General features: G+C 45.2%; 1 protein-coding gene across 2 annotated transcripts in view; it reads left to right on the top strand.

Annotated features, from left to right (window-relative positions):
• The window catches only part of arhgef37 (Rho guanine nucleotide exchange factor (GEF) 37), a 210,005-nt gene that overhangs the window by 176,890 nt on the left and 16,040 nt on the right, over positions 1–17,075 (top strand). For both annotated transcript variants that reach the window (XM_070878453.1, XM_070878452.1), the window contains exons 10-11: positions 2,751–2,873; positions 12,203–12,389. In XM_070878453.1, the coding sequence (XP_070734554.1) occupies positions 2,751–2,873; positions 12,203–12,389 (310 nt within the window). The remainder of the gene's footprint in view (positions 1–2,750; positions 2,874–12,202; positions 12,390–17,075) is intronic.

The following is a 17,075-nucleotide window of genomic DNA, read 5'->3' as shown; positions in this document are numbered from 1 at the left end:
AACACTTTGCTACATACCTGCTGCTCCTTCAGCCTGCTGCTGCTATCTTCAGTCAGAACTGGCTTTTGAAAGGCTGCACTCTAATTTCCAAGCACCCCAGCACACTATTCCCATTTTACATGGGATTTATGCCAATGACTCCTCCAGTGGATTTGTAAATGAGCTGACCCATAAAACTCTGGTGCAATCAGCTATCCAGACCATTAGCGGGCACAGTGGATGTTTCATTTCTGCAAGTGCTGCGTGGAATTTCAGGGACAGAGGCAGAGTTAAATCCTCTAAAATACCATAGGTGAATGCATGCTGTGCTGATAGAGATTCCTCCAAGGCTGCCAGAAATAACCCTGTCATAAAAGTTGAGTGCAGTTTTCACTTTCATAGCCATAGCCAGAGCAGGTGACTGTGGCTGCAGGTCCTCATGCAGTAAAAAGAAAAGAAGTCCTTGCCTTTACAGATGGCAGATCTCCTCTATGACCTTTTTGGTGAAGCGCACTCTTCTGATACACATAAGGTCGTCACAGGGCTTGTGTTTCATGTATGTTCTTTGATGGGGGGTGTGGGGAGAAGGGAAATAGGATGCATTTTCGTTAAGTGCTGCCCCACTCTCCTTACTGCTAACATTTCCTGCTATTTTCCATGATAAGGACAAACAAAGATATGCCCATAGGGAATGTCATACCTGCTTCTGAGAAGCCCTCACTCTGGGTGGAAGTAGAGGTATCCATATCTTCCAGTGGTCACACGCGCCGAGAAGTAGTCAGAAGCAACTTCAAGTCAGTGTAGGTAAAATTTCAGATATATAAAATTGCTCCAAAAGCTTATTCGCAGCTGCACTAATCATTCAGCAACGGCTAGGCTCAAAAATTCTCACAGCCACCTGTCTTAGCTGGTCGTGGCAGCAGATATGGCTTGTATTTCTTTTACTGAAACATCTAGGATTCTGAGGAGGCTTGAAAGGGTAGATGCTGAGAGGATGTTTCCCCTCATGGGGGAAATCTAGAACTGGGGCCACAGTTTCAGAATAAGGGGTTGTCCATCTAAGACGGAGATGGGGAGGCATTTCATCTCTCAGAGGGTTACTGTTGGAAAGCAGCAACCAAGCGGCGGAGTCGAATGGTGGCATATTTGGGGTCGAATGGCCACCGCCAACGAAATCCACCTCGGGGGTCGGCGGGGGGGAAGGTCAGTGGGGTGGAGGTCGGCAGGGTGGAGGTCGGCGGGGTGGAGGTCGGCGGGGTGGAGGTCGGTGGGGGGGGGGGGTCGGCGGGGTGGAGGTCAGTGGGGTGGAGGTCGGCGGGGTGGAGGTCGGCGGGGTGGAGGTCGGCGGGGGGGGGAGTCGGCGGAGAGGGGGGTCGGTGGGCTGGAGGTCGGCGGGGTGGAGGTCGGCGGGGTGGAGGTCGGTGGGGGGGGGGTCGGCGGGGTGGAGGTCAGTGGGGTGGAGGTCGGCGGGGTGGAGGTCGGCGGGGTGGAGGTCGGCGGGGTGGAGGTCGGCGGGGTGGAGGTCGGTGGGGGGGGTCGGCGGGGTGGAGGTCGGCGGGGTGGAGGTCGGCGGGGGGGGGGGAGTCGGCGGAGGGGGGGGTCGGCAGGATGGAGGTCGGTGGGGCGGAGGTCGGCGGGGGGGAGGTCGGCGGGGTGGAGGTCGACAGGGGGGGAGGTCGGCGGGGGAGAGGTCAGCGGGGGAGAGGTCGGCAGCGGCCTGGGGTGGGGGCAATGTGACCGGTGGCCCGAGGCGGGGTGAGGTCAGCAGTGGCCCAAGGCAGGAGTCTGGATTACGGAACATTTTCCGGATTCGGACAACCCCGCCATGCATCATCCCGCTCACCGGATTCTCAACGTTGTACCTGTAGTAATCAAACTGCACCAAATTACCACTTTTAAATATATCAAGGAATATTTTTTAATGCAAGGAAATAAAATTATAATCTAAAACATTGTCCGATTGTGCTTGTTCATGGACGATTTTAAGTTTGTGATTATGCAAATGAGTTTGAGCAGAAACTTGAGCCATAAAATCAATTCAGAGAACTAGAGCAATTTGCACCTAGATTGCCGATTGCACCCAAAGCGGAAACTCTGGTCTTAACTTTTGGAAACTTAGCAAAATGTTTTTACTGAAAATTGTTCTGTTGTGGTCAATTCTTTGCGTGTTGATTTGTTGCTCTAAATAGCTAAACTTTGTATACTGGGTCTCAGGGCATGCGTGTCTCTGTGCCTGGGAGGACTAGAACCATGTAGGCTAGAAGGAGGAACGTGCTACTTGTGCCTCAGATCTTTTCTATTTTCTGTGATACTCACAGTGTGCCTTCTTATGGAGGCAGTTGAAACATTGATTGGCCCCAGAACTATGCTAAGCGTTTAGATAAAGTAAATTTTTTCTGCACAATGAGCAATTTTGTTGCTGATGGATACTTTAAGTCAATGGTCACTTGCTTCTTTTGCAAAAAGAAACAAACAACATATTCAAAGGAATTGCCTGCATACTTACAATGTTGTGAACTAACATCTTTGTCCAGCATTTACGCTGAAGACGACAATTCACAATACAGGGATCATCATATTCAATGAGGAACCAATAGCACTGAGCAGCACCAATGCTATTAATCTATAACACAGGGTCATTGTGTGCATTCGAATTATCAAATGTGTAAATTACCATTTTCAATTTTCACTAATGTAGATTCTTGACCTTCAGGTAATTAAGTTAACAATCATAGCTATAACCAAGTCCTTAAATCATTTTTGTCTCTCAGTTTCAACTCAGCCACATAGTCAACTTTTGGCAACAAACAGAAGAAACGTTGCAGGAATCAAATGTAAAGCTGGAAAAGTTCTGCCAAATATTTGAATCAATTATGGAACAAACTATAGAACAGGTATGTTATATATAGAGCAATTTAAAAAGTAAATGAAAATTCTCTTTGTACATAATTCATGCTCCCTGCACATATCTAAGAAAGTGACTGTACAGAAAACCCATAATACAGATAGAGAAAGGATACCAATTAATGAACTAAAAGTGAGTTTGAAAGGGTACATTCACCCCTATGGAACTGTGAGGAAAGCTTTACAACCAATTTATAAACAGACAATGTGACAGCATCATGTGCATTGTGAAACATTGTTCATGTTGGAGTCACTGTGTCATTACTGTACTTCAGTGAGATGATCAAATGAAATGATATGCAAACCTTTTGGCATTTAGTGGTTGAAATTCACTCCTCCAAATGGAGATGAATCCTGCTTAAGATATCTGATTGCCAATACTTTGCCTTTTTTGCTTGATATTGCTTTAATCGCCCAAGAATAATGGCACATTGTTGCAAGTGGCTGCAATAATGACCAATTAGAAATTCAAAAACTGGAGACTAGAATCTGGGAAGGGAGGGAGTAATAAGTTACCGTATTGTTATGGTAGATTACACAGATTTTTCAAGTGTGTTACTAGCAATCCAAACTGTTAGAACATAAAAATATAAGAATTAGGACATTCGGCTCCTCGAGCAGGCTCCACCATTCAATAAAATCATGGCTGATCTTCTATCTCAACTCCCCTTTCCTGCATTATCCCCATATCCCTTGATTCCCATAATATTAAAAAATGTATCGATCTCTGTCTTGAATATACTCAACGACTGATTCTCCACAGCCCGCCGGGGTAGAGAATTCTAAAGATTCACCATCTTCTGAGTGAAGAAATTTCTCCTCATCTCAGTCCTAACTGGCCAACCCATTATGCTGAGACTGTGACCCCTGGTTCTAGTCTCCCCAGCCAGGGAAAATATACTCCTTGTATTTACCCTGTCAAGCCCTGTAAGAATTTTGTATGTTTCAATGAGATCACCTCTCATTCTTCTAAACTGTAGAGAATATAGGCCTAGTCTACTCAATCTCTCCTCATAGGACAATCCCCCCCCCCACTCCCACCTCATCCCAGGAATCAGTCTGGTGAACCTTCATTGCACTCCCTCTATAGCAGGCAAGTGGAGTTGAGGTAGAAGATCAGCCATGATCTCACTGAATGGTGGAGCAGGCTTGAGGGATCATGTGGCCTATTTCAGTGTTCAATGTTCAATAGCAGTGGACTTACCTCCTCACATGGACAGTCCGTTTAGTAAAACCTGGAAGATCAGCAGAATGGACCCGAAAAGGCAGGAGTTGGAATTATTTTTGTGCAGCCAGAAGCAGCAAGAAAGCTCCTCTGGGCTGCATGAGAATAATGAGGGCAAAGCCCAGAGCAAATGAGCTGCTTCACGACAGCCGTTCGAAACATCCCGCTTGCCGCATGTATTCTAATGAGATTCAGCTCACAATATGTGCTGAGCTTCCCGCTGCAGCTCTCAGGCAGCCTGTTCATAGAATCATAAGGGCTAAAATTTCCCTTCCCTTAAGGCCTGTTACCGCTGGAAATCGACGGCCACACTGCGAAGTAGAATAGCTGCCGATTTTTCATGGAATTTTTGAAAATTCCGCTCCTGCGGTATCCTGGTGGTAACCCGCTCCCCCCACTACTGCTCCGCTGCTACTGATCCATCCTAAGTGAGTCATCAGAGCACGTACCGCCGATGTTCCCACCCCGATCGCGAAATTCCGCTGAGAAAATCTTGCTGCCGTCGCTCGGTGCCACCAACAACTTTTTCTGCCAGTGCATGGAGTGTTTCTAAAATGGCGCTGCAGCTGCCATTAAAGGGGATAACCTACTGCCATCTTTTTTTTTTGTTGGCCGACTGCCAACTCGGGCCGACAATTATGCCAACAGGCAGCCTGACACCCGTCTTGGGTGCCCAGTCGAAACCCTTCCTGGTGGCCCAGTGGTCTGAACTTCAAGAATCGCACAGGCTCTCCCCTTTAAGTGAAGGGGAGAGATGTGGTGATGTGCCAGCGAGATGATGTCATCAGCGCTACGCTGATGACTGACAGCAGAGGACACTCCGCCCACCCCCCAACTTTTGCCTCTCTAGTGTGCAAACTTCCGCTCACCGCCGTACTTCCACCCCCATTATGACCGACTTCCAGTCCACTAGGGGAAAAAAGCCAAAGAGCGGAATTTTGCTCAAGAGGCCACTGCATCAACCGGGCCGGTAAAAACATCTGAAACAGGGCAGGTGCACTGCGTTTCCGCTGGTGCGCAATTTCGTCCCTATATAATAAGCACAGAGAGAGGCCACTTGGCCCGTCCTGCCGGTGCTGGCTCTTTGTAAGGGGCAGTCATTTTCAGTCCCGTATCCCTGCTTTTTGTCCATAACCGTGTAAGTTCCTCATCCTCGAGTACCTGTCCAACTCCCTTTTAAATTATTTGTGGAATCAGCTTTCACCACCTTTTCAGGTAGAACTTTCCAGATCCCGACAACTCTCTGAGTGAAAACATTTCTCATCCCCCTCTAGATCTTATTCCAATGATTTTGAATCTGTGCGTCTCATTATTGATCCCCTTGCCAGAGGAATATTTTTCCCTATTTACTCTATCAAAACCTCTCATCATCATGAAAACCTTTATTAGGTCACTTCTTAACCTTCTCTGTTCCAATGAGAAAAGTCCTAACTTTTCCAACCTCTCATCATAACTGAAGTCTCTCATGCCTGGTAACATCCTGGTAAACCTCCTCTGTACCAGTTCTAAGGCCTTTACATCTTTGCTGAAGTGTGGTGCCCAGAATTGTCCATAATACTCCAGCTGAGGCTTAACCAGTGATTTATAAAGTTCCAGCAAGATCTCTTTGCTTTTATAATCTATTCCTCTGTTCATAAACCCAAGTAATCCAAATGCTTTTTTAACCACCTTATCAACTTGCCCTGCCACCTTTAATAATTTGTGTATATGGACACCAAGGTCTCTCTGCTCACTTGCACTTTTCAAAATCATATAATTTTTATATGCTGTCTTTCCATATTACCCCTCCCATAATGCATCACTTCACACTTCTCCACATTGAACTCCATCTGCCATGTTCCTTCCTATTTCACCATCCTGTCTACGATTTCCTGAAGCGTATAACTATCCTCATTAATCTACTACTTTGCCAAGTTTTGTATCATCTGCAAATGTTATAATGCTGCTCCCTACACCCGAGTCTAGGACGTTTATAAAAACTGCAAAGTGTTATGGTCCCAAAACTGATCCTTGGGGAACACCACTGCAAACCACCACCCAATCTGAAAAGCATCCATCCACCAACACCCTTTGCTCCTTTCACTGAGCCAAATTTGAATCCAACTTTCCCCTTAATTCCATGGGCTTGCATCTTAAGAAGTCTCCTGTGTCTGCACTTTGTCGAATGCCTTCCAAAAGTCCATATATACATCTACTTCACTACCTTGATCAACCTTTTCTGTTACCTAATGAAGGAATTTAATCGTTAGTCAATTTAACTTTAACAAATCCATGCTGCTTGTCCTTGATTAAGCTATGCCTTTCCAAATGAAAGTTTATTTTGTCCCTGATATTAGTTTCCAATAACTTTCCCACCACCAATGTTAGGCTGACTGGCCTATATTTTCCTGGTGTATCCCTCTTCCTTTTCTTCAAAAGCGGCATAATCTTTGCAAACTAGTCCTCCGGCACTACTCCTGTATCTAATGATGATTGAAAGATTGTGACAAATGCCTCTGCTATTTCGACCTTTGCTCCTTTCAGCAACTTAGGATGCATTCCATCAGGACCAGGTGACTTTCCAACTTTCAATATTGCTAATCTTTTTAGTACGTTTTCTCTATCTATTATTGTTATCCTCTCTGACAACTAGTTACCCAGCAGTTAAAACCCACATGACAGAGTCTTATGCTACGAATTTCCCTATCTCAGCGGATCCAGTGCGGACAACGTCGGTGGCGGGTCATGGTCCTGCTGTTGGCTCCACCCTGGCCTCCGACATGACTTTCTCCTGATTGGGCTTGTTAAGCCCGCCCAGCTAGTTTCCCGGACAATTGAAGGAAGCGGTTCTGATGATTTCATTTGATGACGCTTCATCAGCCAGTTTTCTTCAAGGGACCATGCACAAATTTACTTTTTGACACTTGTGTTGGCAGTGTTCTACAGCATTGAGATATAACAAACACTGACAAGCACCGCACAGAGATGCATGACTGCACCCAGGCTCTCCCATAACTCCCTCCATATGCTATGGAGGGAGTCATAGCACACAGGGCGATTCTCTTCCCTTCTGATGGGTGGACGAGACCTCCCCAAAAGGGCACAAGCAGGAATCTCGTCAAAAAGACCAGGCTGCAGTAACACAAACCTTTCAATGATCTCAGTAGATCATGAAACATTATTGCAAAGCCAGACTCAACCTCATCCTGCTGTGCCACTCATCACATTCGTCATCAGATTCTGAGGACCAAGCTTAAGCTGTGCCTTTCCAAATGTAATAGTAGGGAATTTTAACTATCCAAATATTGATTGGGACAAGTATAATATGAAGGGTATAAACAGTGCAGAATTCTTAAAATGTATTCAAGAGAACTTTTTTGGTCAGTATGTAACAAGCCCAACACGAGAGGGGGCGGTTTTGGATTTAGTTTTGGGGAATGAAGCTGGGCATGTTGAAGGGGTATTAGTGGGAGAGCATTTGGGTGCCAGTGACCATAATTCACTCAGATTCAAGTTAGTTATGGATAAGGACAAGGATAGACCTGGAATAAAATCCCAAGTTGGGGAAAAGCTAACTTTGCTAAGTTGAGGAATGATTTGGCCACAGTGGACTGGAAACAGCTACTTGTGGGTAAATCAGTGTCGGAACAGTGGGAGGCATTCAAGGAGGAGATCTGGAAGGCTCAGGCCAAACATGTGCCCTTAAAGAAAAAGGTGGGAATAACAAATCTAGAGCCCCCTGGATGTCTAGGGACTTACAGGGGAGGATTAAGAAAAAAAGGGAAGCTTTTGTCATATACCAACAGCTAAATACTATAGAATCTTTGGAGGAATACAGAAAGTTAAGAGGTAAAATTAAAAAGGATATTCGGAATGCTAAGAGAGAGCATGAAAAATTCTTGGCTAGTAAAATTAAGGAAAACCCAAAGATGTTCTATAAATATATTAAGAGCAAGAGGGTAACTAAAGAAAAGGTAGGGCCTATTAGAGACCATGAGGTTAATCTTTGTGTGAAGCGGAAGATATTGGTGTGGTTCTTAATGAATACTTTGCATCTGTTTTCACAAAGGAAAGGGGCAATGCAAATACTACTATCGAGAAGGAGTATGAAATTCTGGTTGAAAGTAGCAGCTTTGAAAGTAGATAAGTCTCCAGGCCTGGATGAAATGCATCCCAGACTGTTGAGCGAAGTAAAAGAGGAAATAACAGAGTCTTGACCATCATTTTCCAGTCCTCTTTGGATTTGGGCATGGTGCCGGAGGACTGGAGGACTGCTAATTGTTTAAGAAGGGAGAAAGGGATAGGCCGAGTAATTACAGGTCTGTCAGCCTAACCTCAGTGGTGGGAAAATTATTGGAAAAAATCCTGAAAGACAGGATAAATCTACATTTGGAAAGGCAAGGATTAATTAGGGACAGTCAGCATGGATTTGTTAAGGGAAGATCATGTTTGACTAACATGATTGAATTTTTTGAGGAGGTAACTAAGAGGGTCAATGAAGTTAGTGCATATGATGTAGTGTATATGGACTTTAGCAAAGCTTTTGATAAGGTCCCACATGGTAGACTGGTCATGAAAGTTAAAGCCCATGGAATCCAGGGCAAAGTGGCTAGTTGGATCTAAAATTGGCTTAGAGATAGGAAGCAAAGGGTAATGGTTGATGGATGTTTCCAGTGGGGTTCCGCAGGTCTCAGTACTGGGTCGCTTGCTTTTTGTGGTATAGATCAATGATTTAGATTTTAAAATAGAGAGTATGATTAAGAAGTTTGCAGATGACACTAAAATTGGCTGTGTGGTTGATAATGAAGAAGAAAGTCATGGACTGCAGGAGGATATCAATCTACTGGTCAGGTGGGCAGAGCAGTGGCAAATGGAATTTAATTCAGAGAAGTGTGAGGTAATGCACTTTGGGAGGGCGAATAAGGAAAGGGTATACACATTAAGCGGTAGGCCACTTAACAGTGTAGATGAACAAAGAGACCTTGGAGTGCTTGTGCACAGATCCCTGAAAGTAGCAGGCCAGGTGGATAAGGTGGTTAAGAAGGCATACGGAACGCTTGCCTTTATTGGCTGAGGCATAGAATATAAGAGCAGGGAGGTTATGCTTAAATTGTATAATATTTTGGTTAGGCCACAGCTGGAGTACTGCGTGCAGTTCTGGTCGCCGTATTATAGGAAGGACGTGATTGCACAAGAGAGCGTGCAGAGGGGATTTACTAGGATGCTGCCTGGAATGGAGAATCTTAGTTATGAGGACAGATTGGATAGGCTGGTTTTGTTTTCATTGGAACAGAGGAGATTGAGAGGAGACCTCATTGAGGTGTACAAAATTTTGAATATAGTGAATAGCAAGGGCCTATTTCCATTGGTGGAGGGGTCAATTACGATGGGGCATAGTTTTAAGATGATTGGTGGAAGATTCAGTGGGAATTTGAAGAGAGCGTCTTCATGCAGAGGGTTGTGGGGATTTGGAATTCGCTGCCTGGAAGAGTGGTGGATGCAGAAACCCTCACCACATTTAAAAGGTGCTTGGATGGGCACTTAAAGTGCCGTAACTTGCAGGGTTATGGACCTAGAGCTGGTAATTGGGATTAGTCTGGATAACCTCTTGTTGGCTGGCACAGATACGATGGTGAGTACTGCAGGGAATTGAATATGGCCAGGTGATCTCCTGGACTAGTTTCAATTGCCTGGATGGGTTGAGAGGAATTTTTCCAGATTTTTTTTCTCCCAATTGGCCTGGGTTTTTATCTGGTTTTTCCTCTCCCAGGAGATCACATGGCTCCGGTTGGGGTGGAGTGTAGAATGTATCAGTGTAAGGGATGTCGCAGTTGTGTAAGGCGGACTGGTTGGGCTGGGTGCTCTTTACCTTTCCGCCATTGTTCATTATTCATAGGTTTATATGTAACCTTCAGGGCTGCTGACCGAGGGCCGTGTGGCTCTTTGTCGGCCGGCGCGGACAAGATGGGCCAAAATGGCCTTCTGCGCTGTAAATTTCTGTGTTTCTATGTTTCTAAGATGAGAAAGTATAAAGTGCACCCATGCTGTTGGAATAGATGGCAGGTGAAGTACAGAAGATAGAAGCAACCTGTCAATAGTAGGAGAGGTAATGAGGTCAGACTGGATGGAGACTTGTGTAAAGACTTGCATCATTCTGAATTTGTAGTGGAAATGAAGTTTAGAGAAGCTAATGTTTAAGGGAACATTTCTCAATTAGCTGGGAGCTTTGACTTGACATTTGAAGCTGTCAACTCATCATCTGATTCACTGGTCAATGATCTCCTGCCTCAGCTTCACAGGCAAGGTCTTGGCACAACGGGAAACTAGTGGGCGACCTGTCAAATTCAAAAAGCTGTGGAAAAGAGCATTGTTAAGTGACTGTAAACAAGCCACTAACGATTTGAATTGGTTCCCCCGCCGCTACCTGCCGGGACTGCTCAGCGCTGACAGAACTCTCTTTTTGGGAGAAAATTAAAACATTAAATCATTAAATCGTGTCCCCCCGATCTGGGGAGCGCACCAAACATTGCCAAGGCCCTTTTTTTGGTGTGTTTTTTTTAAAGTTTTTTTTTGGGCACTAAAATCATATTTTTCCTCCCAGTGCCCCCTATAAAAGGGGAGGGGGACACTAAAAACACCAGCAATTAAAACAAATTAGACCTTAAAACATAAAATCAAATTAAAATTTGGTTGCCGGGGGTGATGATGCACTCCAGTCCCTCCGGCGCCCACCTCTCGTGGAAGGCCGCGAGCGTACTGGTGGACACCGCGTGCTCCATCTCCAAGGACACCCTGGCGCGGATGTACGCGCGGAAGAGAGGCAGGCAGTCAGGCTGAACGACTCCCTCGACCGCCCGCTGCCTGGACCGGCTGATGGCACCCTTGGCCGTGCCCAGGAGCAGTCCTACGAGGAGGCCCTCGGACCTACCCACTCCCCTCCGCACAGGGTGCCCAAAGATCAGGAGTGTGGGACTGAAGTGCAGCCAGAATTTCAGGAGCAGCCCCTTTAAATAATAAAACAGGGGCTGCAACCTCGTGCATTCGGTAAAAACATGGAACACGGACTCTTCCAGACCGCAGAAATTGCAGGTGGCCTGGGAGCCCGTGAACCGGCTTAAAAATTTATTGCACGGCACTGCTCCAGGCCAAGTCCCCGATAAATACTGGGAGGACTCCCGCGTAGAGTGCCCTCCATCGGGGTCCCCCGCCTCCTCCGGACGGCAAGATGGTACGCCATGGCGTGTCCGGATGGCAGGCGAGGATGGCAAAGTTGAGAGTGTGCAGGAGCAGCCCGTACAGGAAACCCCTCCGTGCGGAACTGAAAGGCACAGAGGGGATTTCCTCGAGGCGGCTCAAGTTGTGAGGCGCCGGCTCCCGAGGGAGGTTCCGGGGTTTGGCGCCGATGAGGAATTCCGTCCGGACGGGGGTCAGTTCGGACGGGATCTCCCCACGTGCTTGAGCCTCCTCGATGCACCTAACGGAGTCAGGGCCCAGAGCTGTTTTTAGCGACTCGATGGCATCGGCCGCGTGGCGGACGTTGGCGGAATTTAGGCGCCGCGCCAGCGTGTCTGGCGCCATCCAGCCCGCTCCTCCGCCATCGAGCAGGTCCCTGACCCTGGCCACCTCACCAGCCACAGCCCTCTCGTCCGACCGCCACCTAAAACCTCGGTCGTGGAGGTATGGATTCCCGAGTAGCGGCTCCTGCAGGACAGCCACCACCCCAGCCGGTGGAGAGCTGCGCTTGGTGGAGACTTTGTTCCAGACCCTGGTGAGTTCCTTGTAAAAGACAGGCATCAGCGCTGACAGACCCAACATCGGGAAATGCAGGTGTGCGCGATTTGCAGCGCTCAATCATCGTAAATTTCACAGCTGACCCACTGCCTATTCCGTCTGTTGAGCGCTGCCAGAATCACAGCCTTAGGTTTTACATGGTTCCAATTAAAAGTGATGTCATTATCCGATGGTAAAACAGTTTCTCCAGAGTCGTGGCAAATTAGTGGCTTCTAAATAAATCAAAGCATTAGCTTAGGATCTGTGCCTATATTGAAATCATTTTGCTAAGTTAGCGATGCAGTTATTTATTGTACTGTTGACTGTCAATATCTTTCTTTTCAGCCTTATAATGAAGACAAACTGGAAGTTCTTCTGAAAAAATACAGCCTCAACAAAATATATCAAGTTACCAGTAATACTTTTGGAAACAAAGAACTTGACCTGACACTTCATAGGGGTGATTTAGTAGCAGTTCTTCAATTTGCAGATACAAAAGGAAATACAAGCAGATGGCTTGTGGATTCAGAAGGTAACAACTATACAGTCACATTTTAGATAGAAATGCAGTGTTTATAGGCATATTTTACTTTACACTGTACTTTTCTTCCCTCTCCCACCCAAGTTTATCCACCACTTCCTGAGTGGTCACTCTTCATGCCTGAGCTAAAACAATTAGTGACAGGAGAGCTGCCCACTGTGAGCTTTCACAGTCAATTGTGTCTCACCATCCACATGCTCATTTCCAGCATAGCAATTGGAAATGTTGAATTTTGGCTGATTGTCCCCCTCCTTAGCCAGGGGCATTGGGACCAATTGTAATCTATCTACTACAACCCCAGATCAGCAAAGAGTGCAAATCGAGGTTTGAACCCAAGACCTTGCTGGTCTATTTTTTTTATTCTTCGCCTCCTCTCCCCACTGCCCCACCCTCCCACTACACCGCCAACCACTCCATGCACCCTATAAAGTACCTTGGGAGATTTTCCACATTAAGACACTAAATAAATGCAATTTTTTATTGTTATTTCTTAGAATCAAATAACACTGTTTGATATATGTATTGTTGACAATATTATTTGCTGTTTTAATTGAAAAATTAATTTTGTGAAGATTAGAGAGGGAGAGAGAGTGTTAGAAATAGTCAAGTTAAGGCTATCTCTGGTCACTTTAATAATTAGGTTTGACTGAACCAATCTGGTGGGTATATTGTGTTTAATTAGAATTAACGACGGAATATAACACATTAGTCATACAGCAAAAACATATGAGCGTGACAGGTAGTTGATACTAATCTCGATCGGACAAATGGCTGGCACATGTAAGCAGTTCTCTGGCTTGCGGCCTCTCTTTTTCTCATTTACAGCCTCCTTCGGTAAAACATGGGATTGCTCTAAAAGAGCAATCGACCAGCACAGTTACCAGTATTTCCCTCCACTGTTTGCGGGGATAGGCCTTCAGGGTGTTATTTTTATTGTGTTTTTAGGGCTGGGCCTGGAATAGGATATTGACAACACCTATTGGCCTATGGGGCTTCAAGTTCTTTGTCTACACTTGCCGATAAAGACCCACCCTGAAGGAAGGGGTCTTCACAAACATTACACATCTTTTCTTGTTAATAGCTTTGAAGGCCAATCCATCCATCTGGACCCTCTTATCACTTCTTGTTGGTGCATTCTCAGGCTCAACCTTTGGCCATTAAAAGAGAGGCCCTTTGTTAGAACTGTCTTACTCTAGTCAGTTGTCATGGAGAGTCTTAACTCCCATTTCTTCTATTCTATGTCTTTTATACTAATTAACTTTTAATTATCTTTGCAAGCAGTTCTGTTAAATAAACTCCAAATTCTACCTTAGTATTATATTTGGTTATTAACAATAATGGAAGAAACATAGGTTGGGCCTTCATTGGCCAAATGTTATGTGTTCTCTAATCTAACTCTGATCTAATTCCTAGGAAAGTGAAACTTAAGCATTCTCAGGTAAAACATAGCTTGCACATTAACCCTATACTTGTTTCGAGCAGAATCATTTAAACACAGAATTATTTTTAGGTGTTCCTATTTCTAACAAGAGAGAGAAAGAGAGAGAGAGATATCCAGCATATAGAGGGAATAAATGCCTCTGGACCATAAAACCATAATGGCCTTAGAACCATGGTTTAAAAGAAACCTAAATTGTGATTTCAACACTTGCCATACCATATTTCAAAAGTAAAATGCACAAAAATCCTTGACCATGTACTCTAAAGCATTAATTCACTGAACCTTGCTTTGTTGCTAGTGTAAGAGACATTTAAGAAAGACTGGAAAAAATTATGGAATGGACAGCAGCATTGTGATCCATGAGGGAATCAACAATAGAGGAAAGGTAGAGCTTAAAGTTCTGAAAAAGGTGATATGGATGCATATTTAGGAGGATTTATCGGTGGCAGTTTCCGGATTGCTTCCCCAGCAATTCATAGGAAAGTACAGGAAGATAGGGAGCTCAACACACGGCTAAAGATGTGGTGTCAGGAAGATGTGGCGCAGCAAATAATTCTGAGGAACAAAGGAAGCTGTAAATGGATATGGACAAGATGGTGGAATGAGAAAAAAAGTAGCAGATGGAATTCAATGTCAGTAAATGTGACGTGATGTAATCTGGTTAAAATAATAATTATACTTTGAACAAGGTGGAGCTGGGTGAGGTGGAAGATCATCTGGATTGAGGAGTTCTGTTTCATAATACATTAGAAAGAAATTCAAAGCCACACTTCAGGTGAACAAGGCCATTAAAAAATTGAGTTTTTGCAGTACTAGGTTTTGAGACGTATGGTTAATTTATATAAAACCTTAGTAAGACTACAGTTATAGAGGTGTGTTCAGTGTTGCACTCCAAGCTATACAATGGGTGTTAAGGCAACAGAGAGTACAGCGTAGATTCACTAGGATGCTGCCTGATAGGAAGAAATACAACTACAAAGAAAGACTTAAATAAGGGTTGATTTGATAGAAGTGTTTAAAATTATGAAGGAATGGGAAAGAATAGATGTTAAAGATTAAATGTAATATATAATAGACAAAGAGCAGGAGAAACTTCTTTACATAGAGATTTGAGGCTGTAAAATGCAGTACTGAAGTTAATGATTAAACCAGAGGCCATGTCAACTTTTAAGGATAGGTTAGATAAGTGGCTGATGGAAAATGGAATGAAAGGATATAGGAACAGAATGGGTAGAAGGAATAATGATCACTGCTCGTGTGGAGGATAAACATAGACTGGTTGAGCCAAACGGCCTGTTCTTGTGTATTAATTCTATGGTACTAGCCCATAACCTTAAATGTTATAAAGGTACATGTCTGAACTCTTTCTGATTCTGTCTATTATCGCTTGAATTGTTAGAGGCAGTTGGGAGGAGAAGAGAATACATATCTTGGGGTATATTTGAACTCCTCCCCGCCTGATGGAAACCAGGCCAGGGAGCAGTTAAAATGGAGTGGGGGGCTTTCTCATTCCCATCTGGCCGACTGCAACTTTAAATTGGAGGCGGAAAGACTACCCACCCGAAGCTGGCAGGGTCACCTTTAGTATGTAGATCGGATTCCGATGATGTCATCGGGGCCCGATCTGCTAGTTTAACCTGAGGCCTGAGCGGGTGGGCAGTAATGTCTTCCCTGCCATACCAAACCTGCTGGCAACAGGAACCAGAACTTGAAGATGCCCAGCAGGTTAAGTTTCTTTTAGTTTCCTTGTGGGCTGGAAGGAGCAGGAGTGCCCAGGCTTCCCCTCCCCGCTCCCCCAACCTAGGATCCCCCTCATGGACACATTTACCTTGTGCCGGGGACCATTCCCGTCAGTTCCGGACGGTAGCCTTCTGCCTCATGTCGACTTCCTGGCCCTTTTGGTTGGGGTCGGCAACTGGCCTGTTAATGAGGGCTGGCCGTTAAAAAACAGCCACACTGCCACTGCTGGACACTGCCCACTTTTCCATAAGTGCAACACAGTAAGAAGGGAAGGCTGCATGTACAGATGTCTATGTTTATACTGATCCTTTAAGCAATTACTCACCTGCTATTTCTGAATAGCTCAAATATTGCTAAAGCTAGAATGACTGAATATCTAGGTGTCTCTGTGCATCTCGCTTCGACCCACATCATAAAGCTCAGATAATTTGTTCTGTGATTTAAGTGAGTGTTAGGTACAGCTCCCCCTGCCATTTCCTTCTGGAACTTCATATTAATTGCTCTCATGATATGGTTAGAAGGAAGGGAAAGAGGGAACAAATGAGGAAGGGAAGGAAGGAAGAGAGTGGAGGAAGTGAGGAAGGGAAGAGGGAGGGAGGGAGGAAAGAAGGGAAGGAGGAAGGAAGGAAAGGTTGTTTGTTTCTTTGTTAATGTTGGTCCTCTATTCAATCTTGATTAAAAGTATCTCCCTTCTGGCCCTACCTGAATTCTTCCTGTGCCAATTGATATTGCTGCCTTGTTCCAGTTTCTTGTCATCAGTCCTATACTGAGCAGTCTGGGAGAAATTTTAAATTTTTCCCCGGGCAGTAACGTTTAGCAAGAGTAAACGTTTTCATAATTTTTCCCGTGGATATATGGAAGCAGCAGGATAGGGCTTTGGGGTTTGCATAGATTGCAGGATTCCCCAAGTTCAGAGCCTCACTAACTGTACCCACATCGCCCCTACAGGCTGCTTTAGATGACCCCTCTGCCTCACGAATCACACGGGCTTCCACTCCATCAATGTGCAACTAGTGTTTGATTATCAGCTTTACATCACTCAACTCTGTGTCCACTTTCCTGGCACTACCATGATGCTTTTATTCTGCACCGAACCTCCACCCCCTAATTCTTTGCTCCTGCGCAGCAAGCAAGAGGCTGGCTGATTGGGGCTGCAGGCCATTTCTGCATGCTTTGCTCATGATCTTCTCAGGAGCTTATGCTCAATGGCTGAACTGTGCTGCAATCAGATCTATGGCACAATTAGAGTACTAATCGAGCAGACCATTGGAGTCCTCAAGCAACACTACTGATGCCAGGACATGGTGGCTTCCTGCAATGCAGCCCACAAAGAGTGCCCCATGTGAATGGTTTGCTACATGCTGTATAATTTTGCTCTGCAACAGGGCAATGCATAGAGCCACTATTGAATGAAGACCTTCAGCATGAAGAGGGAGAGGATGGTGAGGCAGCCAGAGTTCTGCGGCAGTAACTCATTGAAGAGTGTATCAGAGGAA

This window comes from Pristiophorus japonicus, chromosome 4 (assembly GCF_044704955.1).
Source record: "Pristiophorus japonicus isolate sPriJap1 chromosome 4, sPriJap1.hap1, whole genome shotgun sequence".
Classification (NCBI taxonomy): Eukaryota; Metazoa; Chordata; class Chondrichthyes; family Pristiophoridae; genus Pristiophorus; species Pristiophorus japonicus.
This window is presented reverse-complemented; position numbering and strand designations above follow the sequence as displayed.